This window comes from Fukomys damarensis, unplaced genomic scaffold, assembly GCF_012274545.1.
Source record: "Fukomys damarensis isolate Sample0158 unplaced genomic scaffold, DMR_v1.0_HiC HiC_scaffold_30, whole genome shotgun sequence".
Classification (NCBI taxonomy): Eukaryota; Metazoa; Chordata; class Mammalia; order Rodentia; family Bathyergidae; genus Fukomys; species Fukomys damarensis.
This window is the reverse complement of record NW_022900942.1, coordinates 62,691,079-62,704,549: the sequence shown is the minus strand read 5'-3', so window position 1 is coordinate 62,704,549 and position 13,471 is coordinate 62,691,079. Positions and strand designations below refer to the sequence as shown.

The 13,471-nt window shown below is 52.1% G+C and overlaps 1 protein-coding gene across 8 annotated transcripts in view; it reads left to right on the top strand.

Annotated features, from left to right (window-relative positions):
- The window catches only part of Dlgap1 (DLG associated protein 1), a 261,824-nt gene that overhangs the window by 230,313 nt on the left and 18,040 nt on the right, over window positions 1-13,471 (top strand). For all 8 annotated transcript variants that reach the window (XM_033757430.1, XM_033757432.1, XM_033757431.1 and 5 more), the window contains one exon: window positions 13,070-13,470. In XM_033757430.1, coding sequence (XP_033613321.1) covers window positions 13,070-13,470 — 401 coding nt within the window. The remainder of the gene's footprint in view (window positions 1-13,069; window position 13,471) is intronic.

The following is a 13,471-nucleotide window of genomic DNA, read 5'->3' as shown; positions in this document are numbered from 1 at the left end:
CAAAGGAGACCCATTGTCAAACACGAAGGGATTACCCTTATCTTCTGCCCCTAACTATAATTCTTTTTACAGTGTTGCTGATAGTAATTCACTCAGATAGGATCTTAAAAAGCAAAATCGGGTGGCTGGGTTTACATAACGATGCCTCCAGCTTTTCTGTTTTCAATCTGGTATTGCTGACCAGTCTGCTGTTTTCTCACCAAACAGCCACTAACAATCCCAGCCACCTCTTCCTTCCCCAAATAGACAGACTGATAAAAAGCAACAGGCTAAGAAAAAGTGAGAAAAGAAAGAAAATGGTGCCAGATAGCACCGGAAATGTAGATCAAGAGACTTTGAGAGAAGCAGGGGACTCATTTCCTTTTGAAAGCCCAGACCTCACCCAGCCGGTCCTCCCGAGAGAATTGTGAAGGGGTTGGCTTGTAAAGTTAGGGTAACTCTTCAGCATCCGAGTCAAAAGAAAAGAAAGGAGTTAATAACCCCCTCCGTATGAAAATAAAATGCACCAGGAAGCGAACGATCTGCCTCCCGAAGGCATTGACAAGGCCTGGGGTAACTGTCCCGGCAGGTGGCCAAGACACCTTCAAAACACAAGGGGACAGCGGCGAGCTGCGCACGTCCCGGCGGCCCCCTGCCAGCCTGGGGAAGCCGGCCTAAAGGTCTCCGTTTGAAAGTCCTCAGGACAGCCTGCCGGCGAACCCCAGCGTACAGGTTACCCAGAACCGGGATTGCTTCCCTTAAACCAGCGACCTGAGAGCCACTCTGATGCGTGTGCTTAGGAGCAGGGCCCCCCCAGCCAAGCCGGCATCGACTCCCGGGGGCCCCTGAGGCCTCCAGTAGCCTCCCTGCCTTTCCCCACAGCTACTGGAATTCCTGGGAGGCTGCTAAACAGCAAATCTAGGAAACGGCCCTCCTCGCCGCCCAAGTGGGAGAGCCAGCCCGCTCCAGGCCACTTCTCGTTAGGTGACTCCAAACTGCCCGTGTGACATGAGCCCCTGGGGACTCAGCTGCAGGGACCGCGAGGAGGAGGAGGAGGAGGAGGAGGAGGATAGTTGTCACCAAACAGCACTGCAGTCTACTTGGGGACATGGCTTCTGTTTATCTTATCTGTCTCCGAGCACTGTTCATTATTGCATAAGTCAGGGAATAAGAAAAGCAAGATAGTACTTATATATTATAAAAATTTAGATTACAGAAATTAAATCCTCCATAACCCCATCCACCAGTCGTGAACTGTAACTTCGTTTGATCCACATTACTTTCATAAATATTTGAGGCCTCACACATCTCTGCCGCTGAGGTACATCCCCAGCCCGCATTCTATGTACTGAATCGTGTAACCTTTTAAAAATCAACATTCCAAAAAAAAGTTTCCTCTTAAAAACTTCATGAAGGACCAGGGATTTATCGCAAGGGCGCCACACCTGCCTCACAAGCACAGGGTCCTGAGTTCAATCCCCAGTACCCCCAAAAAAGTTTATGAAAAATACATCTCTCTCTCTCTCTCTCTCTCTCTCTCTCTCTCTCTCTCTCTGTCCTAGGGATGGACACAGGGCCTCACCCCACAGTAGGAAGGTATTCTATCACTGAGCTACACCTCCAGCTTTTTGAAATTTACTCAGAGTTAGAGTCTCACTGAGTTGCTCGAGAAGGCCTCAAACTTCTGATCGTTTCGCCTCAGCCACCCTACCCAGCAGCTGGGATTCCAGGTGTGTGCTGCTGCACCACACTTAGCAGTTGTTGTTTGGGGTGTGCTGTGGAAGAGAGATGATTTATAACTAGATGCCCCCTCCCCCATGGGCCTCAGGCACTCCGTTGGCGGGGCCTTTGGGAGGACCTTATAATTGACTTGCTGTTAGGAGGTGGGGCCTGGTCAGAAGAGGTGGGTCACCAGGGGCGTGGCCCGGAAGGGTTTAACTCCCCGCCCAGCACCGCCCTTCTCAGCTCTGCTTCCTGTCTGCCGTGCCTTGCGCTCCTTTCCTCTTCCCCTGCCTTTACACCACGTTGTTCTGCCTTGGAACCAGCTGACTAGGGACTGAAAGCACCAATTAGGAGCCAAAATAAACCCTTCCTTCCTTAAGTTTCAGGTGTCAGATATTTTCTCCCAGCAACAAAGAAAGTGACTAAAATGGATTTTGGTTCCAGAGAAGTGGAGTTCTCACCGTGACTATACTTGGCCAGGTGATTCAGAAGCCTTTGCAACTGGCTTTCAGGAAGAGTCTGGGAAGGTTTGGAGGTGCTGGCTGGAGAAGCAGCCCGGGAATGCTGTGAGCCAAGCACGGTAGGAGAGTCGGAATGCTGACAGCAGTGCAGCCTCAGGAGGGTTCAGTTGGAAACAAGGACTGCACTGGCAGCTGGGCTCCGGGTCATGTGTGTTATGCTCTGGCAGAAAATTTGTCTACATTTTGCCCCTGTCCTGAAACTTTACAGGAGACTGAGATTAAGGGCAGCAGGCTAATTTGCAGAAGAACTTTCAAGGCAGCCCAACATTTAAGCTGTAGCACAGATTCTACTGGGAGCTTTCAGCAAGCTCTGCTTTGAGAATCAAGAGCAAACAAAATAGCTGAGTAACTTTTAAAGTTTTAAATTTCATAGAAGAAGAAGTTCCTGTAAAGCTGTGGGTGTCTTGAGGGCACGGGAGTAATCTGAAAGATACCACTCTTTGCAGACTCCAGGTAGCAGTGAAAGATTTTGCTTGAGAAAAGAGCCTCAGGGCACCCTGCTGGAGAAAGACCTGGGCTTCCTGGCATTTGGCTCCACACAGTTCGGCCATCCAGGCTCTGAGGCTTCTGAAGCCACCATGCAAAAGGACCTGGCCACTGCCTCTTAGCAGCAACCACATGGTGCGTTTTACAGGCAGCAGAATGCAGGAGCTGTGGGGTCAGGAAGGCTTCCACCCAGATTCCAGAAGAAGGCGGGGGTGGGGGCAGGCGGTACGTCCCTGAGAGGGCAGCGTGTGAGGCTGTGCGCGCAAAGCTGAGGTTCAGTGGAGACCCCAGGAAGGTGGGGAGGCCAGGAGCATGGGTCATCTAAGGAAAGCTGCAAGGAGGGAGCAAAGCCAGCCTAAGAGAGAAGCCATGAGGGCTCCAACAACCAGCAGTGCCGTAGGGATGGAGCCACCCAAGCCCTTTGGAGTTCTCATCTCACCACAGCCTAAGCCTAACCCTAACCCTAACCCTCGGGTGGTGGACGTGAAGCTAGATTTAACATCTGCCCTGCTGGACTTCGGTCCTGCTTTGGTCCTTGCATTGGTTTCTGGGTCATGTCTGTTAGGGACCTGACGCCGCCATCATAGGCTGCATTTTCCTGGTGCTGCTTGGCTCTTAAAATGACCTCCTGCTCTTGTCTTTAGCGTCCCCGCCAGGCCACAGCGGTCCCGAGAGGTTAAACCTGTGTCTGCAGGACTGAACCCATAAAGGACAGCCTGGCCTGTGATAGGTTAAAAGTAGCCCACTCCATAAATAAGCAATAGCCCAGCCCAAAACCGATAAAAGGACCTTCCTCTGTTTGCTCTTCTCTTCCTCCTCCTCTCTCTCTGCTCTCTCCCTCCTCCCACTCCTTGAATAAAGTCTCTAGTCGGACCTCTGGGTGTGTGTGGCCTAGTTGTTGAGCCTCGCTGTTCCCTTTCAGTGTCACTTGCTTACCACTAACTGGAGACAGGTGCGCCGTGAGCGCGTATGCACGAATGCTTTCATCTCTCTTCTGTCAACACACAGTGGACGTAGCAGGAGAAACACTGGGTCTGAGGGCCAGTGGATGTTCAGTGCTCTGAGGAGCAGCCAAAGACTTATCCACAGCGGCTGTGCCTCCTACTTCCTACTAGAGCGTGAGAGTTCCTGTTGCTTCACCTTCTTGTCAAACTCAGTGTGGTCAGTTTGTAAACTTTACAAATGCGAATAGGTTTACTCATGTTCGATCACTGCTTTGGACTGCTGTTTTCCTGATGCATGCTGACGTCAAACATCTTTGCATGCACTCGTTTTTTCTCTCCATATATCTTCTCTGTGAAGGACTTGCTCTGATCTTTTAATATTGAGAGCTGGATATGGTGGTGCACGCCTGTGATTCCAGAATTCTGGAAGATGAGGCAGGAAGATCACCTTCAGTTTGAGGTGATCTCAAACAAAGAGACAAACAAAAAGTACGCTGTTACCTTCAGATTTTACAGTAAATCCCTTTATCTACCAAAGGAAATTCCTTTCTATCTGAGAATAATAATCAAGGGTAGATGTTAGGGGGCCGGGGATTTAGCTCAGTGGTTCCACCACCTGTCTTGTAAGCACAAGGACCCAAGTTTGATCCCCAGTACCAAAAAAAAAAAAGAAAAGAAAGAAAAGATGTTAGTTTTTCACATGCTTTTTCAGGAATCTATTGAAATGTTATATGGCTTTCATTTTTAGGCTGCTAGTATGATGAATTGCACTGGTTGATTTAAAAATTATTGCAAAATACATATAACAAAATTTAGCATTTTAACTTCAGAGTAGAGAGTTCAATGGTATTAAATACAGTTACAATATGGTATAACCACTACCACTATTTCCAGAGTACTTTGACTAACATAAAGAGAAATCCCTTACCTATTAAGCAGTCGCTCCCATCCCTTCCGCCTGCTGACCCGTGGAAGGTATTAACGCTTCCTGGAGTCTGTCCAGCTCTTCGCTCCTCCTCGTACCTGGGTAATACTCCGTGCCATCACATCTTCATGTGCCTGCTGGCCATTTGTATGTCTCTCCAGAGAAATGTCAATGCAAGTTCCTTGCCTATTGTTTAATCGGGTTGTTGAATTGGGTGTTGTGTCTTTTTGTTGGAGGTGGTGTAACTGTGTGAAACAGGGTCTTGTGCTGTAGCTCAGGATGGCTCTGAAATCCTCCTGCTTCAGCCTACCAAACTGGGGTCACAGGTATGCACCACCGTGCCTAGCTTGGTGTGTCTTTTTGTGGTTAAGAGGGCTTTTTTTATTTTGCTTTTTATTTGTTGGATTTTTTTTTAAATCCTGCATACATGATCCTTACCACATTTAAAATCTGGAAATATCTTCTCCAATTCTATGAGTTGTTTTCACATTCTCTGGATAAGGTCTTTCTTTCTTTTTTCAGTACCAGGGATCAAATTCAGGACCTTGTGCTTGCAAGGCAGGTGTGGTGCCACTGAGCTAAATCCCCCACCCTGGATAAGGTCTTTTGATGTACAAAAGTTGTAGATTTTGTTTTTCTTTCATTGGTTGTGCTTTCCATGTCAAATCTAAGAAAGCATTGTTGAATCCAAGGTCTTCAAGATTTGGCCCTGAGTGTTCATTCAAAAATATTACATTTTTAACTCTTCAATTTAAGCTTTTGAGCCATTTAGATCTCAGTTTTGCATATGATGCAAGGAAAAGACACAACTTTATTTCTTCATGTGGCTCTCCAGTTGTCTCATGTGGAATAATTTTTTTATTAATTTTTTTATCATTTTCTGGTTCCAGGAATTGAAGTGAGGGCTTTGTGGTTAAGAGGCAGTTGCAGTGCCACTGAGCTAAATCCTGGCCCTTAATTATGTTTTTTAATGTTAACCCAACCGTATATCCCCGGGATGAACCCAATTTCATTATCCTGTGTAATCCTCTTTATTTATTATGAGATTTGATTGGGTAAGAATCTTTGTGTCTATACCCATGAATGATATTGTCCTATAGTTTTTTCCCCTTCCCCTCTCCCCCCTTTTTATTAGTGTTTGTGATACATAATAAATACATTTCCTTCCTAAGAATTGGTGGACATATGTATCACACCATTGTTTCTTATGTTTTGTTTTCTTTTTGATTTTTTGAGACGGAGTCTCTCTCTGTGGTCCAGGTTGGCTTTGAACTCACGGCATAGCCCAGGCTGGTCTTAAAGCAGCCACGATCCTCTTATCAAATTGACATCTGTCTTAATTGGCCTAGAAAGAAGGTACTGGTCTCATGGCGACTTCTGGAAGGAGGCTTCTCGGCCCCTGTTTTTCTGGTGCGCGTGTATGTAGCATTTGTGCCTTTGCAGGTTCTTGTAGCTGTCTGGGGCATGTGTGCCCGTGCGAGGACTGGGCTCGGCCGAGCTCCAAGCCCTGTTACATCGCGGCCCTGCCTGGGGCCTTCATCTGGAGACCACAGAGCGGCAGGGGGGCTGCTGCCAGGACTCGGCCTCTAGCATCCAGGGAGATGGGGGACAAATCTTGTCCTGAACAAGCGGGCAGCGAGGCACTCTGGGGTGCTTCATCGCCCCCCCACCCGGCCCTTGCTAAGTGGGGGGCCCCGGCTGACAGTGAGGTCCGGAGCCGGTCTGTGCCTGGACGTCGAGGGTGTTAAGGGAAAGCCGGGATATTTTCTTGTGAAACGGCTGAGTGACACGCGTGGTGTGAGTTCAACCGGGAAAATTATTCTAGTAAAAATTTCACTGCTATGAATGCCCCTCAGAATCCTCACCTCTCTTTGAACATACTTGTCTCGTGTTCTTGCCAACTTTCTGGAGCGGCTCTGGGGTCCTCTTTCCTGAGTGTCTTTATGAGGTGTGATCAAAAATACGGTAAATGCTTCTGCTGAGCCCCATCCCGTGGAAAGGCAGCCTCGTAAAAGCATGACGCTGTGTTCTCCGCCATCTACTCACCAGACCAGGCATAGGCTCCTGGCTGTTCCCCGAGGTCCCTTCCCCATTGACCATGAAAGGGAGATGTTTTGAATCCATGCAGGACTTTGAGGCAGCCACAGCAGTGCAAGTAAAGACACTCACGAGAGAGGACCCCAGAGCTGCTGCAGGAAGTGGCGATGGGCTAAGCGTGTTAGAAGGCAAGCGGAGGACTTTGAAGGGGATGTGTGGCAGTGCGTCTTTTCCTGCATGCACTCTGAGCACTCACTGTATTTTTCACGCCTGCCATGCCGGTGGCTATGGGAACAGGAGCCGGGAGCTCTGTCCAGTGGATGGACGCCCCCACTTCCCGGCTTGCCCGTCGCCTGTCCCACACGGTGCTCAGGCCTGCAGGACACCGGGGTGCTCCTGGGGCTGGCGTGTCGCTCAGTGGCGGAGCACCTCCCCAGCACGTTTGGGGCCTGACTTCAGTCCCAGCCCCTGACACCCCCCCCCAGAAAACCTGGGTGTAGTGGCGCATGCCTGTAACCCTGGCCCCGTGGGAGGCTGAGGCAGAAAGGTCCAAGTCAGCCCAGGCATTTGCCAGGGCACCAGCTTGGAGATGAGAAAGGGCTGGGGACGCCCTCAGTCGGCGTAGAGCCGCCCTGGGCTGGGGCCCTGAGGAAAATAACCCTCTCGTGCCCGGGGATGACACCGTCGCCTGACCAATCTGAGACGGGAGCAGGGGGAGGCAGTGTGACCGGAGGAGAAACACTTCCCCTGCAGAAGCCAAGCTGTGCGTCTCCGGAGCGTCTCCACCGCCCCAAGTCCAGCGAGTTCAGAGTCTCCTCCCGTGCATGCCCAAGTGCACACTCGTGTCTGGGACACTCCTGTAGGCCGGCCACACTGCATCCTCCCCACACACCACCCAGCACACAGGCCTCTGACTCCAGGGACTGAAAGGCCCCCAGGCAGGGACCGCGCCTGTCAGCTGAGCAAAAGTCAGAATGGAGGCGGCATCTTCTGCCAGCCAGGACTGGAGCCCCAGGCACGTGAAGCCTGCGGCTGCCATCCACCTGTCTGCTTTGCCAACCTGGAAGCTCTGGGTCCTCCTCACTCCTCACGGTTTCCTTGGACAATCACAGAGCAAACACCACACTTGATCTCTGCGTAGTGCAAAGTTAACACAGCCATAGTCCCGGCACTCAGGAGGCAGAGGCAGGAGGATCCCCACAAGGTCCAGGCCAGCCTGGACTACACAGTGAGTTCAAGATCAGTCTGAACTACATAGCGAGACCCTGTCTTGTAAAACCAACAAAAGAAACAAAGACCCAGCCAAGCAGTTTCCTCTCTGTGCACCCGAGTGTTCAGGCAAAGCCTCCTGCGTCTCCAATTTCAAAGGCCAGGAACTTGGTGAAGCTGCTGCCCTATCTCATATTTCTCTCTCCCGCTCCCCCTCCCCGCTTTTTCCTCTTTCTCTTTCCCACCATCCCCCTCCCCTCGTCCCTCCATCCTCCCCCTCTGCCACCTGTCTGTCTTCCTCCTTATCTTTTCCTTTCTTCCTCCTTTTTTATGCATTTTTCAAGGAAGTTTAGTTCCCAAAAGAAAAGTGGCCCTGGGACCAGCAAGCCTCCGTCTAACCATAGCACTCGGTTTGAGGACTTGTGTCCAGCTCCGTTCAAGGCCTCCAGGGCAGAACCATGAATGCACTGCCCCTGAGACGCCCAGGGTCTTCACGCAGGAAATCTGTTCTGCTGGCTTCTGCTTACCGAGTACAGAAGCACTGCGAGCTTGTCAGGCGCTGGTTTGCTTCTCTGTTCGTTCATTTACAGGCCCTCAGGGGACTGAAGACAGGGCTTTCACACTGACTACAACCCCAGCTTCCCCTGTTCTGAGACAGGGTCTCGCTAAGTTGCTGCCCAGGCTGAGCTTGAATTTGCGATCCTCCTGCCTCAGCCTCCCAGAGTCCCAGCATGACTGGCATGCACCTCCTCACCGGGATGGGACATTGTGACACACACACACACACACACACACACACACACACGAGCAGAAGCTTTGCAGCTGGAGCTCTGAGCTAGGGCTGTGCTATCCTGCGCTCCTCGCACCCTGGTCCGGTTCAGAAAGAGAGCAAATTTGGGGGTGGGATTCTGTCCCAGCCCCGAAAGAGAGAGAGAAGCAGGGTTATAGAGAGCTGAGTGTGCACATGGTTTCTGTTCACTTTTTTGTTTTTTGAGACAATCTCGCTATGTAGCCCAGGCTGGACTCCAACTCACAGCGATCCTCCTGCCTCAGCCTCCCAAGTACAGGGGTTACAGGTGTGCACCACCACGCCTTACCATCCGCTGAGCTTCATCTCCTGCAGCCCTATCAGGCAAGCAGCATGAGAACAGGCTGCGCGCGCCTGGGAGAGGGTGCTGGAGAACCTCAGACCAGAACTGTGACCTTGCTTCACGGGCGCATGGTGATCCCGACAGCGGCTCCTCTGGTGGTAGAAGGGGGGACGGGGCTCGGGGCCACACCGGTTCCCCCAGTCTCTTCCCATGGCTTTGTGCTCCTTGGGCCAGAGGCCGACAGCTTTTTCAGAAGCCGCAATCTCAGAAGCCATATGAGGACCGATCAGCGTCCAGTCTGGAAACCGGGCTCCGGCCCTGGATCAGTCCACTCAAAACAGCAGCGACGCCGCGGCCCCCTGCCACGTTCCATCAAAAATGTAAAACAATAATCAGGACCTGATTGCACCCCGGCCCACAGGGGACTCCCCACATGAAAGGCCTGACACAGTTTTGTGGAGCAGAACATTCTTTGAAAGCGCTGGCAGAGGAAAACACTTGTTCGGGGACTTAATTGATAGGCGCGGGCAGCCTGGACCGGCTGCCCGAGTTCAAAGGCACCGCATGTAATCCCAACCATTTCCATTTTCCTTTACTTTTATTTCTCTCTGGGTGACTACACCGCAAACTTCCATTCATCTACTGCCAAGTGACTTTTCTTAAGAAGGTGGATGCTCCAGAGACGGCGCTCTGCAAAGTCCATGCGTGCGCGGGGCGGGCGGGGCAGTGCCTTGGAGCGGGAAGCCCGGCGACTCCGGGTTGAGGTTGGGCTCCGCTGGGCTGGGGAACGAGGGAGGAGGCAGAAGTCGCGGGTGGGTGCGGCCAAGGAGCGAGTGGGGCTGGCGCAGAGTTAGGCCAAACTGGAACGTGGCTTGCAGACACTAACACACGATGTGACTTTTAAAATTTTCATTTCTGGCCCATTAGAGCATCGAAGAATTTAAGAGGAGCCAGACCTGTATATTTTCCACAGATACATTTTCTTTTTGTTTTGTTTATTGAGACAGGGTCTCACTATGTAGTTGAGACTGACCTGGAACTCACTATGTAGCCCAGGCTGGTCTCGGACTCACAGCGATCCTCCTGCCTCAGCCTCCCAGTGCTGGGATTACAGGCGTGCGCCACCACGCCCAGCTTTTTATGTTTTTTTTGTTTATTTGTTTGGTTTTGTTTTTTGAAACAGGTCTCCCTATGTAGTTGAGACTGACAGATACATTTTCTTAAAAACAGCCTGAGGTGACACAGGCTGGTTCCAGCTGCTCAGTCTTCCTAGGACAGTAGGCCACTTTATCCATCCCGATCACTGATGCTGGTTAATACTGAAGCCACTTTGGGAGGAGGATGGATTGTTTTATTTATTGGTTTTTTGAGACAGGGCCTCACGACATAGTCCAGGCTGGCCTTCAACTCACTGTGTAGCCCCGACCAGCTCTGAACTCCTGGTGACCCTCCTGCCTCAGCCTCTGCTGGAATTACAGGCCTGTGCCACAGGTGCCCAGCTCAAGAATGGATTTATTGAGATGCCTATATTCTCTCCTTTTTGTGACTCCCAATCTTTCTATAGTTTTGCACACCACAACTTGGTTGTATTTTCCTCCTCTTCCTCCTCCTTATTATTTTTGGAACCGAGGATCGAACTCAGGACCTTGTGCTCGCGAGGCAGGTGGTGCAGTGGCACCACTGAGCTAAATCCCTCGCAGCTCCCCATTATTTTTGACAGGCTAGACAGGTATGGAAAACGTCTCGGAGCCTTCAAGAACACAAACAGCTCGCTGCCGCAGTGGGCCACAGGTTCACCACCCCTGGACGAGACTATTCATTGTTTGCTTGTTTTGAGACTTTTCATTTTTATTGGCTAGAGCAGAGTTGCCCGGGAAAATTAAGAACAAGCACATTATCTGGTACATTGGAAGTTATGCGGACGTCGTCTCCGGTGCTGTCCTTTAAGGCTGGCATTGTTGATTATGAAGGGTTAATCAGAAGCCCACTTGCGGCAGTCTCTCCTGGGATGGCGTCACCACGTACCCTTCTTCGTATCCACCGGGATGGCCACTGGCGAGAAACGGACCGACCCTGATGAGGCGGAGGGAGGCTGGCACCATCCTGCCCGGCTGGGAGGGAGGCCAAATGCTGCAGCCACTGTGCAAAAAACCACGCGGGACGCTGCTGGGGCCCAACACCCACAGCCTAAACGAGACGAGGTTTATTTGAGCTCATGGTTTCGGACCCTACTCATCCGGCTCCAGGGGCGGGCAGCTGGGCCTGTGGGAGGAGAGCTGTTTGCAGCAAAGCAGAAGGGAGAGGGAGGCACTGCGGAGGGAGAAAACCCCTCCGGGCCACGCCCAGTGACCGCCTTTCCCGGTCAGGCCCCGCCTCCTAGCTGCAGGTCCGCCGTGAGCTCCCCAAAGCCCTACCTGTGGGTGAGTGCCTGAGGCTGCTGGGGAACGTCCCGGGAACGGAAAAGGATGATCATTCCTCACAACGACGCGAAAGAGGATTACATCAAACCTCGTAATTCCACTGCTGGTCCGGGGCTCCGGGAGATGGCCGCATGCTCGCGTGCACAGCAGGTCGCGGCAGCCCGAGCGAGGGTCCGCAGGCGCACAGGTGGAAAAGGGAGCTGGGCACATGGGGCGACTGCCCGTCACTCACCCGCAGTGGCGGACTCAAGCTCAGACTCCACCGTGAGCGCCCCTTGAGGGACTGCAGACTGCAGGGACCCTTGTTCTAGACAGGAAGAAGGATGACGCCAGGGGCAGGGTAGGACGGGGCTAGGGCTCAGTGTTTAACGTGTACAGAGGTTCAGCTGGAGAAAGTAAAAAAGTCCTGGAGATGAACAGAGCGATGGTTGCATAGAGATGTAGACACACTGAATCCCCCCTGACCAGTACGCTTAAAAATGGCCAGCGTGGTAGACTGTACGTTATGCACATTTCGTCACAGTAAAAAAAAAAAAAACCAAAACGCCAATGTGGCACACGCTTGTAACTCTAGCACTCTGGGTGGCTGAGGCAGGAGGATCTCCAGTTTGAGCCTCAGCCTGGGCAGTTTAATGACTTAGCAAGACTTTGTCTCAAAAGAAAAAGTAAAAAAGGCTCAGAGTCTAGTTTAATGGGAAGGCCCTGGGTTCGATTCTCAGTATAGTGAGGTCAAATAAAACACCAGAAAGTGGCCTTAAAATAAATACAGAGAGGAACAATGGACGGGACCTTGCGTCTTCGGTGGCCTCCCATTTTGCTTGCTGCCCGTTCCGAGGCCAGGGAAGCGGCGTGCGCATGCGCTGTAAATGACGTCAGACACGGTCCCAGCCCCTAGCTGACAGTCTGTGGCTCCCTTGCTCTTCCCCTCACCCCACCTTCCAACTGGGCTGTTGGGCTGAGAAACCGAACCCCATGTGTAGCCGTGTGAAGAGCCCAGATTGTCTTCGATCACTTGGGAAGAAGAGCCGTGCCCAGGGGCCTGAAAGGTGCGGGGCAGGAGTGTACCCCACTGTCCCCCTAGGGGCTCTGAACCAGATGCCCCAGAGCCGCGAAGGACTTCGGGGTGAAGGGCCCAGCCTGCCTCCGAAGTCTTCCTCAGTAGGACCTGCCCAGGGAAGGTGCGGTCGGAGCGCCTCGGCCTAGGTGGCTGTTTTCCGCTTGTTTCTAAGCCAGCCACACACAGATTCAGTGGAATGTGTGTCCCTAGCCATCCGTACCCTGATTTCAGGATTTAAGCCACCCCGGGTTTGGGGAAGGAGTAGGGTGCTGGACATTACACTGATTTTCATAGCTGTCCACCTCGTCCCACTTGTAAAATTGTCCCAGATGTGCTTTGATATTTGATCCAGAACAGAATGGGAAGATTTGTGTTGATTACCTCAGATCATTAGATCTATGGTGGCCAACATCAAGGGTCCTCACCCCATTCACCATGAGATGACCCCCCCACCCCCCACTGTCACACAAGAGAAGTAGACTGTAGATTTGCTTCAAGAAATCTCCTTGAGCTGCGGGGCACGGTGCCTCACACCTGTGATCCTAGCGCTCAGGAGGCTGAGGCAGGAGGATTGCTGTGAGTTTAAGACCAGCCTGGGCTACACAGCGAGACTCTGTCTCAAAAAACAAAAGAAAAGAAATATTCCCAAAGTAAACCTGCTTTCTCCATTCCCTCAAGCTTCCGCAGGTTCACCCGGTCCAACAGTGTGACGACAGCCGTCCAGGCGGACCTGGACTTCCATGATAACCTGGAAAATTCCCTGGAATCCATAGAGGATAGTTCGTGTCCCGGCCCGATGGCGAGGCAGTTCTCCCGGGATGCCAGCACCTCCACGGTCAGCATCCAGGGCTCGGGCAACCACTACCACGCCTGTGCGGCCGACGACGACTTTGACGCGGATTTTGACCCGTCCATTCTGCCGCCCCCGGATCCCTGGATCGACTCGATCACGGAGGACCCGCTGGAGGCCGTGCAGCGGTCCGTGTGCCACCGGGACGGCCACTGGTTCCTGAAGCTGCTGCAGGCGGAGCGCGACCGCATGGAGGGCTGGTGCCAGCAGATGGAGCGGGAGCAGCGCGA